The sequence below is a fragment of the Chelonoidis abingdonii genome, chromosome 1, assembly GCF_003597395.2.
Source record: "Chelonoidis abingdonii isolate Lonesome George chromosome 1, CheloAbing_2.0, whole genome shotgun sequence".
In the NCBI taxonomy this organism is placed as follows: Eukaryota; Metazoa; Chordata; order Testudines; family Testudinidae; genus Chelonoidis; species Chelonoidis abingdonii.
This window is the reverse complement of record NC_133769.1, coordinates 309,106,104-309,127,214: the sequence shown is the minus strand read 5'-3', so window position 1 is coordinate 309,127,214 and position 21,111 is coordinate 309,106,104. Positions and strand designations below refer to the sequence as shown.

Genomic DNA, 21,111 nt, shown 5'->3' with positions numbered 1-21,111 from the left:
ACCAATGTGGACCCCAGAACAAATGGATATGAACTGGTCATCAACAAGTTTAAGCTTGAAATTAGATGAAGGTTTCTAACCATCAGAAGAGTGAAGTTCTGGATCAGCCTCCCAAGGGGAGCAGTGGGGACAAAAAACCTATCTAGCTTCAAGACTGAGCTTGATAAGTTTCTGGAGGGGATGGTATGACAGGATTGCCTACAATGGCGCATGGCCCATCGGTGGCTGCCTGTAACAAAAATCCCCAATGGCTGGAGAAGGGACATGAGAGGTGGAGGGCTCTGAGTTACTACAGAGAATTCTTTCCTGGTATCTGCCTGGTGGGTTTTGCCCACATGCTCAGGGTCTGACTGATCACCATATCTGTGGTCAGGAAGGAATTTTTCCCCAGGTCAGATTGGCAGAGACCTTGGGGGGTTTTCACCTTCCTCTGAAGCACGGGGCATGGGTCACTTGCACATTTAAACTAACATAAATGGTGAATTCTCTGTAACTTGAAGTCTTTAAACCAGGTCCCTGCAGCCTGCACCACTTCCTGCAGCTCCCGTTGGCCGGTAACGGCAAATCACGGCTACCTGAAGCTGCGGATTACCCTGATGGGCCACGTGCGAAAGGTTGCCAACCCCTGCTTTAAACCATGATTTGAGGACTTCAGTAACTCAGCCAGAGGCTACAGTTCTATTACAGGAGTGAGTGGATGAGATTCTGTGGCCTACAATGTGCAGAAGGTCAGACTAGATGACCATGATGGTCCCTTCTGACTTTAGTAAGAGTATCTGAGTAAGAATATAAATTAAGGTTTTAAATCTAACCAGTGTCCCTTAAGTGACTTGCCACGAGATGTCAGAACTGGCATCTCTCCCTGCCGGCCCCAGCACGGACCTGCCACAGCTGGCAGAGAGGAGCCCCTCCCTCAGCCCAGCCCAGCACCACGGGAGCTGCCGCAGCTGGGGAGAGGGCTGGGGGGAGTTCTCTCTCCCCACCACAGCCCCAGAGCAGCTTGCACCCCAACCCCCTCATCCCCAGCCGCACGCCACAGCCCATGCCCCACTGCACCCTAACTCTCTGCCCCCAGCCCTAAACTCCCTCCCACACCCAGAATCCCTCATCCCAGGCCCCACCCCAGAGCCTTCACCCCTAGCTAGAGCCCACACCCCCTGCCCCAACCTTGTGCCCCCTCCTGCACCCCAAACCCCTCATCCCCAGCCCAACCCCAGAGCCCTCATCCTGGAGCCCTCTGCCCCAGCCCTCAGCCCCCTCCCACACTCTGAACCCCTCGGGCCCACCCCCACCACATGAATGTTGTTATGTGCACCAATATGAAGGTGCACCTCTATACTGGTGCACGTAACAAAAATACCATTCTGCACATGGATGTAAAAAATAAGAGGGAACACATTAGTATTAGAGATGAGTGGGTCTAATATTTATTTATTTTTCTTTCTTGATATAGGAATTAGATACAGTGCTCCTCTCAGATAATTTCTAAGTTATCTGCCAAAAAACAAGAGTTTTCAGTTGCTTAAGTAGCCCCTGGAATTACAATTAAAGTTGACCCCCCCCCCAAAGAAAAATCTGAAATGGCACCCCTGCAGGCAGGCACGGAATTTGCCACACACACACAGGCATCCCCGTTGGCCTGACTGGATCTTCCCCTCCTTAAATATAGATGTCAAACTACACATATGGTAAATGTCTGCACTCTCAGACAAATAATTTCTGGAAGAAGCATTAGACACAGTCCAGAATAAGCACGGGAGAGAGAAATGTCACAGTGTTCCAAATTTATCCCTTGTGTAATTCCATCAAATTCAGTAGTTACCCAACCTCATTTGAAGTCCTCATGTGCCCTGCCTGATTCACAGTGGCCAGAAAAAAATGTTAGATTGAACTGTTTTAAAAATACCATTAAAAAACATGTAGTAAACTACGCCCCACTAAAGCAGGGTCAGGGTGTAACACTGCAATTGCAATGTCAATGCTGAATAAATGCAAAATTACGTTGAGAGCAGAGGTGCACATCAGCCACTCTTATTAGCAACAGCCGCTTCTGACACTTCACACAATCTGATCACCATAGGGGAGTGAAATGTCATTTGTTCCTACCTCTTGACAAATTTCTTCTCCCTCTTTCTGCCTAATCTACTCTACCTTTCTTCAAAGCTCATCTATAAACATCTCATTTCCTTTGCCTATAATTCTTTATATTGTTCCCTCTGCTTTTTTAGATCTTGTGTCTTTGGATATATTTTTTTAATATAGTTCTTTTATACAGGGCTCTGAGATGCCAACCCTATGATACCTCCTCCAAAGATGATATTCTGCACTCTTATTTTATGACTTGGGGAAAAAGGCTGAATGTGTTACAGAAAAGCAATAGATCTAATCCCCTTATAAATGTTATTTGGTTCGGGATGTGAGGCAAAGCTTTTAATTTTTTTCAAAAACATCAACACTTCTCTGAGGCCAGGGGACCTGTGCCTCTTTTCATAATAATGGTCCCATGACACCCAGTTCTTGAAAAGTATTATTCATGGTTCCAGTGAATGGAAGAGTTGTTATTGTGTTGAAGAAACCAAGAGCTGCCAGCTCCCACATTAGGAGCCAACAACTTGAAAAATGTAGTTCTACAAAACTAACATTTTAATCTGAATTCAGTAATACACTTCATTTAATTAGGACATCTCCCAGGAGACAAATTTAAACCTCATTATGCTTTAGGCCAATGGCTGCTGCTCAGTGCAGATGGTGATTCTGCTTAAGTGGGATGCCTACAGATGGTTTAGTTGTGCTTGTTTTTTAGTGTTTCCCTGGGCATGACTGCACTACAAGCACTACAGTGCCACTGCTGCAGCTACACTGCTGTAGCATAGACACTTGCTAAAGCAACAGAAGGGGGTTTTATGTCACTGTAGTAAATCCACGTCCATGAGAGGTAGTGGCTGAAGATCCTATGAAGAATTTTTCTGTTGACTTATTTGCATCGATGGTGGAAGTCAGGCCAACCTAGCTATGTCACACAGGGCACAAAATTTTTCACAGCCCTGAACAATGTAGCTAGGTCAATCTAAGTTTTAGGTGCAGACCAGGCCTAAATCTCATGCTGGTTCTGTCTGCTTGCTCCTCTCATGGTAGCTTTAACTCCCTCCTCTGCTGAGGTACATGCAGAGAAAACACATGGAGGGCTCCCAGCATATTTGCTTGCTCCTCTTCTACCAGCTACATATTCCTAGTGTCTCACAGCTGCCACCTCAGTTCCTATTCAAGGTAGACAAGGCCTCCTACCAACTCCATAGGCTTATCCAGCAATGCAGTGCAACAGGCTCACCACAGTTCTCTCCAGACAGCAGCATTCAAACAATATATGTTAAGTGGGAATGCAGCTTACCAGCATGAAAGTCATTTTCAGGGCTTCCCCATTCAAAAGACTAGGGATAGTTGCTTATCTCTAGCCCACTTTTATGATCTCAGTTTGACTTCTTCACTCCTATACTTCCACCCCAACTTTTCCAAATCAAATGCAATCCACCTGAAATGTCACAGTTGTGATTAGAGAAGAGTTTTGAGATGCTTGCAGCAATATTCTAAATGCACTATTTAAAAGGTGGTCCCTCAGACACCTTTTTTAAAGTTATCCAATCTAAAAAAAAATCCAGTTGACATCACTCCTCTAATTATGAGAGTCTTTCTGATGTTGTACTGTACATCAAGTAAGGCCCAATAGGTTGTAAGTCACATTTAAAAACATTACGTTTCCTCCTGAGATCAGTCTGTAGACAAAAAGTTTCAACTAAAACAACATTTTTATAGCCAAGTTACATGCACCATGAGTAGGATATTTACAGTGGAAGATACAGACAACTTTAACTATGGCAGCATAAACATTGGCATTATAATAAAGTCGAATAACTCACAGCACCTCAAATAAACAGCACTGAGGCCAAGAGTCTAGTCTATTGAAACACCGGTGAAGAAGAATGCCCAAATACATCTCTACCTCGATAAAATGCTGTCCTCGGGAGCCAAAAAATCTTAACGCATTATAGGTGAAACCGCGTTATATCGAACTTGATTTGATCCGCTGGAGCACTCAGCCCCGCCCTGCCCGGAGCGCTGCTTTACCGCATTATATCCAAATTCGTGTTATATCGGGTGGCATTATAACGGGGTAGAGGTGTACCAATGCTTTCAGTACACTACAGTTGGAAAGAATACCACAACTAATTTCAAGCAATTTTGTTTTAAAGCTTTTAGAACCAGTTGAATTGAATGAGGTATATGTATTTTTCAAATAGTCCTCATTGTAGTATCCTGTCACTACATATAATGATAGAGGATATTTCAAACCAGGGCTTAAAGCATTTCAACTCACAAGTGTCTGTTCAGTTTATAGGTAACTAGATCGAATAACATGCCCCTTTTGCTGAATACTTGCAAGGGAAATTTGGAATAAATTAAGTAAGCTTTAATTAAGGAGTAGCTTTAGTAGTTTGTAAATTGATCTAGAGCTATTCGCACAATTATTTTTCTTTATAAATATATACTGATCTGAATTTTTAACAACTCTGTTTGACTGATAAAAATTATAAAACAATTTCTGTAGTATTCTCTCTCCATTTTCCAAGCAAAGTACTGACAACCCATTCTGCAGTGGTTACTAACTAGAGCTGGTTGGAACATTGTCACCAAAATATACTGTTTCACGGAGCTGTATTGGCTTCTACAGAGCTTTAAGGGTTTGGGGGTCTAGCGCAACGAGAGAAAAAGAGATTTTGCATAAACATTTTAAAGATTTTGTTTTTGTTCCCAAACAGAGCAAAATCAAATTTTTAAACCTCAAAAGTTGCCACAAAATGGAATTGTCATCCTCCAGTCATCTCAAGTACTATCATGGCTTGTTTCTTCATTAAGAGTTCAAGTTTGATCATTCTCAGCAGGTGAAAATACACCTGTCCATTCACTGGTGGAAAGTCAAGTTACTGGTCAGATGAATGCATTTCTCCTACCTTGAAAACCATCCTAGCCATTTTAGGCAAAGCATTGTTAGTATTGATTCAGATTCCAAGGTTAGAAGGAACCATTGTGACCATTTAGTCTTACCTCCTGTATAACAACTTTCCCAAAATAATTCCTAGAGCATATCTTTGGAAAAACATCCAATTTTGATTTACAAGTTGTCAGTGGTGGAGATTCCACCACAACCCTTGGTAAATTGTTCCAAAGGTCAGTTACTTTTACTGTTATTTCAGTCTGAATTTGTCTAGCTTCACCTTCCAAGCATTGGACTGTGTTTTACCTTTCTCTGCTAGACTGAAGAACCCATTATGACATATTTGTTCCCCAGGTAGATGCTTTAGACTATAATCAAGTCACTCCCTAACCTTCTCTTTGTTAAACTAAATACACTGAGTTCCTATCAGGCATATTTTCTAATTCCTTTAATCATTCTTGTGACTCTTTTCTAAACCTTCTCCTATTTTTCAACACCCTTCTTGAACAGTGGACATCTGAACTGGACGTGGTATTCCTGCAGCAGTCACACCAGTGCCAAATACAGAGGTAAAATAACCTCTCTGCTCCTACTTGGGATTCCCCTGTTTATGTATTTATAGCAGAATAGCCACTTACCGAGACCTAGTCACTGTGACACAGAGACCCCTTAGCAAAGGGTCCCCTGTTCTTTGTAAACAACTTTTGTCTCAGACCTGACAAACTCACGACACCAAACATGGCTAGCAGAGTATTTATCCATAAGAGGTATCATGTAAGGTATCTACAGAAAGCTCTTGTTAACCCGCAAGGCATAGACATGACTAGCATAGCCCAATGGAGAGTGCTTGAGTGGCTGAAAGGCTGGTGGTGTTAGGAGCTGATACCCTGTTACTACTCCTTCATGTTGAGGGCAGGGGCTAACAAGGTGACCCAGAGTCCTGGGTACCCAGAGATCTGTCACAGTCACTTTGCAGGCATCCTGGCTTTGTGAGCCTCCTCTTGCAGGCCCCTTAAGCATTTCACACAGTTTCTGGTGTGGCTCGCAGCACCCCTAACTGGGGCTCGTTTAACATCAAATAGAGTTCACCGTCTTCAGAGTCCATAATCACAAAATAATCCAAACATTCCTCAATGACTCCCCAATAACAAGTTCATACTCAGAATTCTACTAGAATTCTTTAAGGGGGTCAACAAATATGTGGACAAGAGTGATCCAGTTGATATAGTGTATTTGGACTTTCAGAAAGCATTTGACAAGGTCCCTCACCAAAGGCTCTTAAGCAAAGGAAGCTGTCATTGGATAAGAGGGAAGGTCCTCTCATGGATCAGTAACTAATTAAAAGATAGGAAACAAGGGAGAGGAATAAATGGTCAGTTTTCAGTGCAGAGAGGTAAGTAGCAGAATCCCTCAAAAATCTATACTGGGACCAATGCTGTTCAATATATTATATTCATAAATTATCTGGTAAAAGGAATAAACAGTGAGGTGGCAAAGTTTGGAGATAACTCAAAATAGTTAAGTCCAAAGCAGACTGTGGAGAGTTACAAAGGGATCTCACAAAACTGGGTGACTGGGCAATACAATGGCAGATGAAATTCAATGTTGATAAAAGCAAAGTAAAAACAATCCCAAACATACATACAAAATGCTGGGGTCTAACTTAGCAGTTACCACTCAAAAGAGATCTTGGAGTAACTGTGGATAATTCTTGGTGCTTGAAACCAAGCACCAAGCTCAGTGTGTGCTGGCAGTCAAAAAGCTAACAATGTTAGGCATCATTAGGAAAGGGATAGATAATAAGAGAAAATATACTATATAAATCCATAGTATGACCACAACTTGAATGCGTGCAGTTCTGGTCACATCATCTCAAAAAAGATGCATTGGAATTGGAAAAGGTATGGCGAAGGGTCACAAAAATGATTAAGGATATGGAAAAGTTTTCATATGAAGAGAGATTAAAAAGACTAAAAGCAGCAAAGAGTCCTGTGGCACCTTATAGACTAACAGACATATTGGAGCATGAGCTTTTGTGGGTGAATACCCACTTCGTCGGATGCATGTAGTGGAAATTTCCAGGGGCAGGTATACATATGCAAACAAGAAGCAGGCCAGAGGTAACGAGGTTAGTTCAATCGGGGAGGATGAGGCCCTCTTCCCAGCAGTTGGTGTGAAAACCAAGAGAGGAGAAACTACTTTTGTAGTTGGCAAGCCATTCACAGTCTTCATTTAATCCTCAGGACTCTTTGCTGCTTTTACAGATCCAGACTAACATGGCTACCCCTCTGATATTAAAAAGACTAGGACTGTTCAGCTTGGAAAAGAGGCAGCTAAGGGTGGGATATGATAGAGATCTATAAAAGAATGAACAGTGGGAAGAAAATGAATAAGAAAGTGTTATCTACCCCTTCACGTAACACAAAAACCAAGGGTCACCCAAAGAAATTAATAGCCAGCAATTTAAAACAAACAAAAGGAAGTACTTCTTCACACACACACAATCAACCTGTGGAATCCATTGCCAGGGATGTTATGAAGGCCAAAAGTATAACTGGGTTCAAAATATAATTAGAGAAGTTCATGGGGGATAGATCCATCAGTAGCTACTAGCCAAGGTGGTCAGGGATGCAACCCCATGCTCTGGATGTCCTTAAGCCTCTGACTGCCAGAGGCTGAGAGGGAATGATGGGATGGATCACTCAATAATTGCTGTGTTCTGTTCATCCCCTTGAAGCATCTGGCATCAGACACTGTTGGAAGACAGGACACTGGACTAGATGGACCATTGGTCTCACCCCCTATAGCCATTCTTATGTAATTCAACAGTTCATACTTAGCTCTTGTTCTGCTGCCACACCTAGAGCTCATCCTCTGTCAGTGTGCTCCACCTAAAGCCACAAGTCCTAGCACTTTTTCACTGGTGCTAAGCTCATTTGGTTTGGCTTCCTTCTCGTGTCAGTGTCTCCCTTGTTATGAGGAAGAAGACAGTCTATATACTGCCCTCCTCCACAGAGCTCCTTTTGACTGGCTGGAAGAGAGGGGAGCCCTGCTCCACCCTACACAACAGGGCTCCTGATCCTTGGCCCTTAAAGGAACAGTGTCCTGGGGTTTCTGCCCCCTGCCCTCCATCCCCTCACCCAGGATCCAACTCGTAAATCCCCAAGACAGCTTCCTCTCTTCCACAACCATGCTATTTTCTGGTCTTTTGTTCATTCCAAGACCTGGAATGGGGCCTTCTGGGCCCCTTTTAAGAGTAAAGGTCTAGTACACCCCACTACAGTATCCAAGGATCGCATTAGCCCTTCTGCCCACAGTGTCACCCTGAGAGCTGATGTTCAGCTGATTATCCACGATAACTTCCAAATCTTTTACAGAATCCCTGCTCCTTAGGATAGAGTCCCCCATCCCTTAAATATGACCTACATTATTTGTTCCTAGATGTATACATTTATATTTGATCATATTAAAACACATGTTGTTTGTTTGCACCCAGTTTACCAGATATCTCTGCAACCGAGACCTGTCCTTTTCATTAACTATGACACCTCCAATTTTTGCAAACTTTATCAGTGATGATTTTGTGTTTTCTTCCATCTCAATGATAAAAATGCTAAACAGCCTAGGGCCAAGAACTGATCCATACAGCAGCCTGCTGGAAATGCACTGCTTGATAATGATTCCCTGTCCACAATTACATTTTGAGACCCATCAGTTAGCCAGTTTTTAATCCATTTAATGTGTGTCATGTTAATTTTATACAATTCTAGGTTTTTAATCAAAATGTCAGGTGTACCAAGTCAAATGCCGTACATAAGTCTGGTTATATTACATCAACACTATTATGGTTATCAACCAAACTTGTAATCTCAATTAAAAAAATATATCAAGTTAGTTTGACAAGATCTGTTTTCCATAAACCCATGTTGATTGGCATTAATTATAGTACCCTCCTCTAATTCTTTATTAACTGAGTCCCATTCAACCACTCCATTCTGTTGCCTTGGACTGATATCAGACTGACAGGCCTATAATTAACCTGCATCATCCCATTTACCTTATTCAAACGTTGGCACACTAGTTTTCTTCCAGCTTTGTGCAACTTCCCCAGTGTTCTAAGACTTATTGAAAATCAACAGTAAAGTCTAGCCCACTCATCAGGCAGCTCCTTTAAAACTCTTGTTCAGATAAGTTACCCGGACCTTCTGATTTAAAAATATCTGATTTTAGTAGCTGCTATTTAACATCCTCTGGAGATACTAGGGCAGGGATTGGCAACCTTTGGCACGTGCCTCACCAGGGTAAGCACCCTGGCGGGGTGGGCCACTTTGTATATCTGCCACATCCGCAGGTTTGTCCGATCTCGGCTCCCACTGGCCACCGTTCACCACTTCAGGCCAATGGGGGCGGCAGGAAGCAGTGCGGGCCGAGGGATGTGCTGGCCGCGGCTTCCCGCCTCCCCCATTGGCCTGGAGTGGCGAACTGCAGCCAGTGGGAATCGCGATCGCCCGAACCAGCAGACGCAGTAGGTAAACAAACCGTGGGCAAAAGGTTGCCGATCCCTGTACTAGGGAATGGAAAGAGTGTTATCAGAATCAGATGATATCATGTCATCTGTTTTTTTCCCCAAATACAGAACAGAAAAATGTATTGACCATTTCAGCCTTTTCTGAGTTATTATTGATGATTCTACATTTCCATCTAGTAATGGACCAACAACATAGTTCAGATTTTTTTTTATTTCTAATATACTTAAACTCATTCTTACAGTCCTTCACTCTGCAGGCCACAGATTTCTCCTTGTGTCCCTTTGCATCTCTTATAAATCAGAAGCTTAGAACTGTAGAAAGCTTATATTTATTACAATCGACTTCTCATTTCTTCCATTTGTTATGTATTATTTTTATATTATGAAATATCAGCCTTTGTTTAGTCTGGATGTAGGATAGAGAAATGGCTGGGATAACAAAGCTTCAATATTTGCCTACCCCTAAACATCCTCTCCAGGGCAGTTTGTGTATTTTGTGCATCGTTCAAAAGACACACTCCAGAAAGGGTGTAAGCCTTAAAACCCTCACCACCACCACCCTGAAGCAGCATTCCCAACACATCCTGATACCCACTTTGGCACATGGCCAGTGGGAGCCACGATCAGCCAAACCTGCGGATGCGGCAGGTAAACAAACCAGCCCAGCCCACCAGGGGGCTTACCCTGGTGAGTCGCATGAGAAAGGTTGCAGATCCCTAAGCTAGAGGCTGATGTCAAAGTTCTATCGCATGGTTGCTCCCACCCATGCCACACACTCCTAGCTGTGACGTCCGACTTATCACTAATTATTATTATGGCTTTCTAGTTTTATTCCTCTGGCAAATCAGTGTTTGTTAAATTATGATCCCTGAGCAACTATCTTTTAAGAAGTAACCCAGTAAAAGTCTTTGCCATTTTATAAAGCTGCCAGCTGAACCTAAGTCAGTCTATTCAGTTGATATACTTAGAATAAGATGAAGAAATAGCTGCAAAATGAAGGGTTTGGAGTATGGGTGGGTTGTACTTTGGTGAAATAATTCAAGGTTCTCACTGGCCTTTGCTGTCCCAGAACACAGTTAAACCTCAAAGCATAAAAGCCACTGCAAGGCCATGTAAATATACAATATTCCTATGAGATAAACAATTGAAACTTTCTGGATAGTAATTAGCTGAAAAAAGAAATCTTCAGACCTTCCTTTTTATAACAGGCAATGATATATTCAAATATTTTATAAAAATAATATTCCTCACAGTATTGTAGAAGAGGCAACTTAGGGTAAGATTTTCAAAAGTGCTTAGTGATGGCCTAGCATTGCTCCCATTGAAATCGAGGGGACTTTTTACCAACACTGAACATTTTTTAAAATCTCATCCCTAAAGTTTTCACACAGGAAATTTTAAAGCTTAATTTTAAAGCCTCTTTAAATCATATATTTATTATTATGCAGTTCAAAGGCTCAAAGCTTTTACTCACAGGTTGCACAGCTCAGCCCCTACTCAACCTTAACTGCTCTAGAAGTCCTTGATTTTTTTAAAAAATGAAGTCAAATACTTAATAGTTCTAATGCTGCAGTTAAAAATGAATGTTAATAAGTCTTGGAAGAAATAGAGCTGTCACAATCAGAGAGAGCACTATTTACTTTGGACATAAACATGCTCACACTTTACTGCATTGTTTACTCTATCACCCTTCTGCTCCACATGCTGACATGCTAAACCAAGGGTAGGCAACCTATGGCATGTGTGCCAAACATGGCACACCAGCTGATTTTCAGTGGCACTCACCTGGCCACCGGTCTGGGGAGCTATGCATTTTAATTTAATTTTAAATGAATCTTCTTAAACATTTTAAAAACCTTATTTACTTTACATACAACAATAGTTTAGTTATATATTATAGATTTATAGAAAGAGATCTTCTAAAAACATTAAAATATATTACTGGCAAGCGAAACCTTAAATCAGAGAGAATAAATGAAGATTCGGCACACCACTTCTGAAAGGTTGCCGACCCTTGCTCTAAACAAAAAAAACCAAACCAAAACAAAAAAGGTGGGAGGCAAACCTGAGACAGCTTGCACAACCTGTGCTTGAAGATTTGAAGAACTCCAAATCTCCCTTAACTCTCTGGCTGGAAGATACCAGGAAAGGATCATGGGAAACAAGTAGCTGTAATTTTTAATGTGTATCATGGTTTCTCATTACATATGTTTCCCATATAGTCCCCATCAATCTTGCTAGTTGTGAGCCAGTGTTTTTACTTTAAACCTTCCCGTTAGTGATGATTCCTTATCTGAGAGCAAAAATAGTGAAAGGAAAAGAAAGTGGTATGCAGGAGAGGCAAGGGAAAGGCAGAACAAATCCAGAAATGCTAAGGTATTTTTCATTAGTCATTTTATTGCTCCCTGCTGATTGTAATATCTTGTTGTAGGTTTGAGACAACAATCTATTTCCTTAAAATATTTTTCTCCAACATACCTATCTACTGGTTTGTTACTGCAGGACTGCTAATGAATGCTGCCTTTTCATGATGAATATAGCATTATTAACTGGGTTTGAAATTATAAAATAAATAAAGCTAAAGCAGTATGAGTGGGATTTGATTTTTGAAAGCTAAGAGTTGATTGACAAAGAAGTTTACTTCCTAAGTCAAGAATGATATCAAGTTACAACATTGTAGCCAGTGTCACTGAAGAGTCTAAATCAAATGTATTTACTTTATAAGATTTTTATTACATCAATGACAATAAATATGAAACATTTTGAGAGCGTGATAGTGGATTATGGTTTATATTGTAAAAAGATTTTTTTGGGGGGTGCATAAAATTATATCGTTACGGTGAAACATTTCTGTTCCCAAGCTCCTAATTAAGGATAAGAATTTAAAGAAGCAAAATGAAAGCAGAGATAGGCAAGGTCTACACTAGAATTATTTTGCTAATATAGCAATAGTGGTGTACTGTACCGGCAAAGAATTCTTAGTGTGGATGCAGCTTATACCAGCAAAATTGTGCTTTTGCCAGTATAGTTTATTCCAGTCCCACCCAACCACCAAGTGAAACAAACTATACCAGATACCAGCAAAAAAGCAGTTCTATTAGCATAACTGGATCTGCACTAGAAGCTTTTGCTGGCACAGCTATATCAGTCACAAATCATATATCATCCTACTCATGACCAACAGAGCTATGCTGGACAAAGTTTGTAGGATAGACCTGGCCTAAGACGTTTTACTGTAAGCACCAGCTTTACACGAACAACTACCTAATGCCTGGAGCTTTTATACTTGTACTTTGACCCTACTGAGGGCTTCAAGCTGAAACATTAGGTACTATTTATCCTGGTAGTTCAGCAACTAGTCAATATGTGTCCCCTTTATTACTATGGGGAATAAAGAATTGAGTTTTGACACAACTGGTGGCTTAGTGCCATATCATGAGTGCCAGCACAGACCCAGTTGAGTTAAAACTGAGACTTTACGTGCCTAAGTTCCTTTGGGATCCAGGCCTGAGATCTTGATTAATGTTTGTTCCTGTCAGAATTCTTTGTATTATAGTAGGGTATAGAGCCCATTGTTCTAGGTCAGGGGTCGGCAACTTCTGGCATGCGGCTTGCCAGGGTAAGCACCCTGGCAGGCCGGACCAGTTTGTTTACCTGCCGCATTGGCAGGTTCGGCCGATCGCGGCTCTCACTGGCCATGGTTCGCTGTCCCAGGCCAATGGGGGCTGCAGGAAGTGGCACGGGCCGAGGGATGTGCTGGCCATGGCTTCCCGCCACCCCCATCGGCCTGGGACGGTGAACCGCAGCCAGTGGGAGCCACAATCAGCCAAACCTGCTGACGCGGCAGGTAAACAAACTGGCCCGGCCCTCCAGGTTGCTTACCCTGGCAAGCCGCGTTTCAGAGGTTGCTGACCCCTGCTGCAGAAAGAGGAATGGATTTACACACCCTACTACAAAACAGTAGTTTTCAGAGGGCATTTGTTGCCAGTTATATTGAATGTTAAAGTAGATCAATAGTGCAAAATTTGCTGTAACTACATTGTGTGTCTTTCCATCTTTGAACCTGATCCTAGCAAACACTAGACTCACAATTTTTGAGAAGTGCCACTGATTTTGGGTAGCTCAGATTTGATATACCCAGCCTGTGCATGCTGAGTACTTGCAGTTCCCATTAACAGCTGTCAGAATGGCTCAGCACCTTTGACAATCAGCTCAAGATGTCTCAGGTTGGACACCCCAAAACTGAAGTACACAAAAATTAGTGGCCCTTTGGTTATATCTTGGTATAAGCCAACTGTGGTTCATGGATAAGGATAAGATTTTGTCACAGAGGTCATGGATTTTGTGACTTTCAGAGATCTGTGACATTTTCTGCTTCAGCCCAGGCATTGGGCTGGAGCTGTCAACCGTTGTAGGCAGCAGTGGCCCCGCAGCTCATAGCAGTTGGCAGGGACTCCAGAGCTATGAGCTGCAAGTTCCGCAGCAGTCAGCCATGGTGGGGTCCTCACAGCTATCAGCCACTATAGGGGCCCCCTCCCCACCATTATTTTTAGTAAAAGTCCCAGACAGGTCACAGACTTCGGTGAATTTTTGTTTATTGCCCGCAACCTGTCTGGGACTTTTACTAAAAATAACTGAGACAAAATCTTAACCTTATTCATTGTACAATGGCCCATAACAAGCACTTGTAGGATCACGCCATAAAAACATGATCCTGTAGCTCTTATAGACAGAGTAATGGCTGTGGAATTGACAGATTTATGAAGATGGAGAGAGTTTATATGAATTACATTTTTCAGCAAAAGCAGTTCAGAAAAAACACTGTCAGCATTTCTTTTGCTGTTGTTGCAGATTTGTGTTTTAAGAATTTGTCCCCACACAGCCCAGCTACGTTTAACGTAAGTGTTGCCACGGGAATAGTGAGGTCACTACAACCTCAACTTCACTAAGATCAAGTTAGAAGAAAAGCTGGACTGAGGGAAGAAGCCTATGTTTGAATAGAAATAGCTTGGAAATTAACACACGTAGTAAGAGGAGTTATGAAAGACAAGGAGAATGTAACTGGATTTATGTTTACATCTGATATTTGAGCGTCTCTCTGGTATGAAAGACCCTCTTTATTAAAAACTGCCATTCATCTCCAATTTCATCAAAATGGTACAGGGAGACTTGGAGAGGGATTTACTATATTAAATGATGTCTTCAGAAAGAGAAACAAGTTTTGCTGGGTATTTTTATGAGAACTAGATCAGAGGGTCAAGAAAAAAGAATCCAGGCAGAACATACCAGTATAGACAGGTCTCTAAGTAAACTGAAGTACCTGACTGCAGGCTTGCAATAAATCTGAAAATGGTTGGGAATTTTTTTTTTAAATGGATTAGAGCAGGGATTGGCAACCTTTGGCATGCGGCCTGCCAGGGTAAGCACCCTGGCGGGCTGGGCCAGTTTGTTTACCTGCCGCGTCCGCAGGTTCGGCTGATCGCGGCTCCTATTGGCTGCGGTTCGCTGCTCCAGGCCAATGGGGTCTGCGGGAAGCAGCAGACAGCACATCCCTTGGCCCGTGCCACTTCCTGCAGCCCCCATTGGCCTGGAGCGGCAAACCGTGGCCAGTGGGAGCCATGATCGGCTGAATCTGTGGACGCAGCAGGTAAACAAACCAGCTCAGCCCTAGTGGGCTGTGTGCCAAAGGTTACCAGTCCCTGTTCTAACTTGTTCTTAAAAACCGTCAAAATGGGGATTCCACAATCTCCCTGGCAAGCTTAATACCCTTATCATTAGGAAGTTTTTTTCCTAATATCTAACCTAAATCTCTTTTTCTGAAGATTAAGCCCATTACTTCTTGTCCTATCTTCAGTGGACATGGAGAACAATTGATCAGCATCCTCTTTATAATAGCCCTTAATGTATTTGAAGACTTAGCAGGTCTCTCAGTCTTCTTTTCCCAATACTAAACACGTGCAGTTTTTTTTAACTTTTCCTCACAGGTCAACTTTTCTAAACCTTTTATTATTTTTGTTGCGATCTTCTGGACTCTTAAATTCATTCATGTCTTTCTTGAAGTGTGGTTTCCAGAACTGGACACAGTACTCCAGTAGAGGCCTCACGAGTATCAAGCAGGACATCTTACTTACACCACTCTTGTTAATACACCCCAGAATATTAGCCTTTTTTGCAACTGCATCACATTGTTGACTCATATTTACTTTGTGTCTGCTATAAGCCCAGGATCCTTTTCTTCAGTACTGCTATCTAGCCAGTTATTCCCCATTTTGTAGTTCTGCATTTGATTTTTTTCTACTTAAGTGTAATACTGGGCACTTATCTTTACTGAATTTCATCTTGTGGATTTCAGACCAATTCTGCGACTTGTCAAAGTCATTTTGAATTCTAATCCTGTCCTCCAAAGTGCTTCCAACCCCTCCCAGCTTGGTGTTATCACAAATTTTATAAACATACTCTCCACTCATTATCTGACGTTAATGACAATATTAAGTAGTAACAGACCCTGCAGAACTCTGCTAGATATACCCTCTGATTTGACAGCAAACCATTGATTACTACACCAAACATAGTCTTTCAGATAATTTTGAGCCCACTTTATAGTAATTTCACCCAGATCACATTTCCCTAGTTTGCTTGTGAGATTATGGGACTGTGTCAAAAGGCTTACTAAAATCAATATATGTAATATTTACAGCTTCCCCCTACCCACAAGACCATGAACCCTGTCAAAGAAGGAAATTAGGTTGGTTTGGCATGATTTTTTCTTGACAAATTAATGCTGGCTATTACTTTAATCCAGGGGATCTCAAACTGGGTGTTGGGACCCCTTAGAGTGTTCTTACATGAGAGGTCAGAAGCTGTCAGCCTCCACCCCAAACACCATGTTGCCTCCAGCATTTATTATGGTGTTAAATGTATAAAGAAGAGGCTTGCTATGTGGAAGGGGTCACCAATACAAAAGTTTGTGAATGTCTGTTATAACCTATTATCTTCTAGGTGCTTACAAATTGGTTGTTTGTTCCAGTATCTTTCCAGGTGTTGACATTAGGCTGACTGTCCCCCCTCCACCTTTTTAAAGACAGGTACTATCTGCTCTTCTCCAGTCCTCTTGGGACCTCACCTATGCTCCATGTTTTCTTAAAGAGAATCACTAACAGTTCCAAGATTGTTTTAGCTAGGTCCTGCCAACACGAATACATCTGACTTGTCTAAATAGACTTTAACTCATTCTTTTAATATTTTGGCTTGTGTTCCTTCCTCTCTGTTGTTAATATTACTTAAGTATCTGGCCACAATTTACCATTTTAGTGAAAGAAACAGTTTCATTACTAGAAATCACTGGAAATCAAAAAGTATAAGTTTTTATAAGGGAAATTCTATGGAATTGTTTTGCGGAGCAGAAGTTAGCAATTTAAAAAAAAATAGGTTCTGCTTGTGTGGGGGGGTTTTAAACTTACTTATGACAACTTAAACACTGATTCCATGGCTTTTTAATGGGAAAGCAGGTTCTTTCAGTCCTCCTAATTACTATTAATTTTGGTATACTCTCCTTGACAAACAAGAACAACCAGATATATACTTTTAAAAAGAAATCATAACACTAACAAACATATGCTAAACTTTATTGCTCAGTTACCTTGACTTTGGATATTCATGATTCCATATCCTTTGCTTGTATGTTGTCTGTATGCTATCTGTATTGATTTAATACTCTTTTGTAGAATTGGCACTCTTTCTGCACTGTGCACTCAAAGTGGAACTAGTGATTTAAATTATCTTTAAAATGGCAAACTCCAAAACCAGAAAACAGCACCATTCACTGAAGGGAGAGGAGGAAGTGGTTTCCAGTATTTCTATAAACCTCTTGTGAAAATACTTTTAATACAACATTCTTGTTTAGCAAATATTTAGTTAACTACAGGATGAAGTCATCAGGAGTCTTCCTGCTAGAATGGACTAGGGTTGTCTTTGGCTTCTAAAAAATGGAATGCCTCTATAGACTTCTACCATCCATCTGGGAACTCTTTCTTCTCTGACACCTTATTTTCCAGTCTCTGACCTTATCCACCCCAAGTACCATTGTGTTTCTCTTTGACTTTTCACTTTTGTATAGCATACCAAGATTCTCCCCAGCAATCATCAACATTAAGGGAAACCACAAAGGAAAAAAATGGGCTTTTGTCCTTGTCTGCATCTTTATGATTGATCAGTTAAGGCAGGGGTGGGCAAACCATGGCCCGCGGGCCTCATCTGGTCCGCATTGCTTCTGGCACCACGTCCCTTCGACCCCCAGGTTGGTGGGGGGCGGGGCACAGGGCTCCGTGCATTGCCCTGCCCCCTGCAGCTCCTATTGGTCAGGAACAGGGAATCGCGGCCAATGAGAGCTTCGGGGGAGGTACCTGGAGGTATGGTAAGGGCAAGGCATGCAGAGCCCTCTGCCTCATCTCCCCCAGGGGCCATAGCACTTCCTGGAGCGGTGTGGGCCAGGGACAGGGCAGGCATGCAGGGAGCCTACCCTGGCCCCAGTGCGCGCCACTGCCACCCCGGAGTCACTTTAGGTAAGCAGTGCTGGGCTGGAGTTCAAACCCCTCCTGCACCCCACCCCCCAACTCCCTGCCCTAAGCCCCCTGCCTGCACCTTGCACCCCAACGCCCTGCCCTGAGCCCCTTGTACACCCCACACCCTTCCTGCACCCCAACCCCCTGCCCTGAGCCCCCTGCCACACCCTGCACCCCAACCCCCTTCCCTGAGCCACCTCATACACCTCACACTTCTCCTGTACCCCAACCCCCTGCTCTGAGCTCCCTGCACCCCCGTGCACCCCAACCCCCTGCCCTGAGTCCCCTGCACCTCCCTTGCACCCCAATGAGCTCCCTCCCAAAGTCTGTACCCCTCCTGCACTCCGCACCCCTCCTGCACCCCAATCCCCTTCCCTGAGTCCTCTCATACACCCCTCCACTGCCCCAATCCCTTGCCCTGAGCCCCTTCCCACACACTGCACCCCCTCCCACACCCCAACCCTGCATACTATTTTCCCACCCAGATGTGGCCCTCAGTCCAAAATGTTTGCCCACCCCTAAGTTAAGGTGTGAGAATTAACAAGAAATGTCTGCAACTTCCAAGAAGACAGAACCAGAGAAGACCAGACTTGACATTCTTGATATTTGTGAGGGAAAAAATTATAAGAAAATTATTTTAAAAACATAAATCTTTCCGGATTTGTTTATGTATCATAAAAGGAGGGCAAAAAAGGACACAAATCTAATTTAAAAACATTGTCTGCAGGTCACCTTCAACAAGCTGTTTGATGGAAGGAACAAAGAGTAAGGAATGCTTGGAGAAGACAGCAAAATTAAACGCACAATAGTTTTAATGTCTGGCAAGCAGGGGACAAAAGTAAACAGTATAAATAGTGCTAGATAATCTCTGCCTTATGTACCAATAAGAAACCAGTTTCTTAAGAAATGTACATTTAGTTTAGATCATAGAAACTGGTACAATCTCTCCCGAAATGCTGCTGAAAAGAATTACGTTCCAGACACCAAAATACAAGGACAGAAGAAAAAAAAAGCCAAGCAGTGTTCTGGTTTCTGATGGGGGCGGGGGGAGCTGTCAAGTGTCTAGAAGTTAAAGCTATTTTTACCTGTCAGCTCTGAAAGCTCCTCCCCCAGAAAGCTGTAGAAACAAATGGTTTGCTAGCCAAAGCAACACTGAATGCATGCAGATGTGGCGCAGGAGACGCTAACGGGAGGCCAGCTGCCCTTGCCCGCTGCACAGGAGGATTGGGGAAGGGGAAGCGGGAGGGCTGGGGAAGGCAGAGCAAGGGCGGGGGCGGGGGCCTCACTCTCTGAGTCGCTCATGCCGCTGCAGTCGCTGACGCTGGCGCTGCTCCGCCGCTTCATCCGCGCCAGGTGCTCCTCGTACTGAAAGTGGCGCTTGCTGACCGGCGAGGAGAAGTCTTCGATCACGGCATCGAACTCGCCCAGCACCTCTGCCAGCTCCCCGGCATCCGCCCGCAGCGGGGCAGGGCCCGGGGCCGGACGGGGGAGACTGTCACCGGAGCCTAACGAGAAACACGGACACCCTTAAAATGCCCCCGATCCTCTGAGAGCAGCAGGGCTGGAGCACAAGAGTGAGACCGAGCCACCACCTTAGCGATACCTCCACGTCTCCCCCGAGAGACCGGTCACCTCCCTCCCCAGCGCCCCCCCTCCACGTCCCCTCCAAGAGACCGAGCGGAAGCCACGCCGCCCCGACATCTAACTTCCCGTGATCTACCCCGAAAGACCGGAAACGTGCCAAGCAGCACACCACCACTTCCCCACTTCTACCTCCCCATCTTGTGTAAGCTCACCCGTTTACGGCCTCTGCAACGCACAGGCCCCTAGGTGCCCCCCGGGAGACACAGGCCAACCCCACTTTCCCCCGAGAGACCCCGTCTCACACCCCTCCCCAGCGCCCGCCACTCCCGAGATTCCCCCCCCACAGAGAGACGGTTCACCCCTACCCCAGTGACACTCACACACTTTCCCCCGAAGACCGACACTCCCAGCGACACCCCATTTCCTTCTCCCTCCAGAGACCGTCACCCCCCCCCACCAGCGACACTCCATTTCCCCCGCGAGAGACCGACCACCCCTCAGCGACCAACTCCCCTCCATTCTCTCCGCCTACAGAGAGGACCGGTCACCCCCTTCTCGGTGACACCCCACTTCCCCCCCCCCCGAGAGGACCGGTCCACCCCCCTAGAGACACCCCCATTTCTCCCACAGCGACCGACCGACCCCCCAGCGACACCCCCGAATTCCCCCCCACAGAGAGACCGGCCACCCCCCATGTCCCTGCAGAGAGCGGGACAAACTGGGGAAACGGAAGAAGACGGGAGCAGCCGAGCCTCAGTCGCTCGCCGGGCCGGGGTCGGGTCCCGGCAGTCTCTGCTCCCGGTAGTAACGGGAGTTTGCACCGAGCGCTCCCCGCGGCTGCTGCGGACACCGCTCGGCGCCGGTGCCAACCTGTCCTGGGGGCTGGAGGCGAAGGGCACCGACTCCGCAACCCGCAGCGGCTGCCGCCTCCTTCCCTCCCGCCAGCCCCGACAGTGGCTCTGGCTAGGGGCCCGGGGCCGGCTGTGCTCACCGGGGCCAGCGGCGCTCTCGGTTTGCGGGGACTTCATAGCCGCAGGCTCTCGCCTCTCGCCGCCGCCTTCTGCCTCCAGCAGCTGCGGCCAGCCCCAGGCGGAGCCTCTTATAGCCCGTGCCCCGGGGAGCGGCCGCGGCGCAGCCAGACGTGGGAGGAGGCGGGCGTGGGAGGGGGTACAGCCGAGCCCTGCTGCCGCTATCGCGCTCGGACGGCGAAGTGGGAAGGACTCGGCCCGCCGTAGGGGTTGGATTATCCCCCTGCCTCCGTGTACCAACCTCCTGCCGGCCCCACAGAGCCCCGGGCCGGGGCCTCCCACGTGCCCGCCTCGGGCCTCACTGGCGGGAGTTCCGAGCCCCCCTAGTCCAACCTCCCGGGCGCGGGGCTATGGGCGCCTAGCCCTGAACATCACTGTGCGGCTCGAGTTCCCTCCTGCGTCCTCCGCAGAGACCGGGCG

General features: G+C 44.9%; 1 protein-coding gene across 1 annotated transcript in view; it reads right to left on the bottom strand.

The window, feature by feature from the left end:
- Positions 1-20,770, bottom strand: part of RGCC (regulator of cell cycle) — a 31,879-nt gene extending 11,109 nt beyond the window's left edge. Inside the window, exons 1-2 of the mRNA XM_032776942.2 lie at positions 20,655-20,770; positions 19,366-19,584 (exon numbers count right to left, since the gene is read on the bottom strand). Coding sequence (XP_032632833.1) covers positions 19,366-19,584; positions 20,655-20,691 — 256 coding nt within the window. The 5' untranslated portion in view covers positions 20,692-20,770. The remainder of the gene's footprint in view (positions 1-19,365; positions 19,585-20,654) is intronic.
- Between the last annotated feature and the right edge of the window lie 341 nt (positions 20,771-21,111).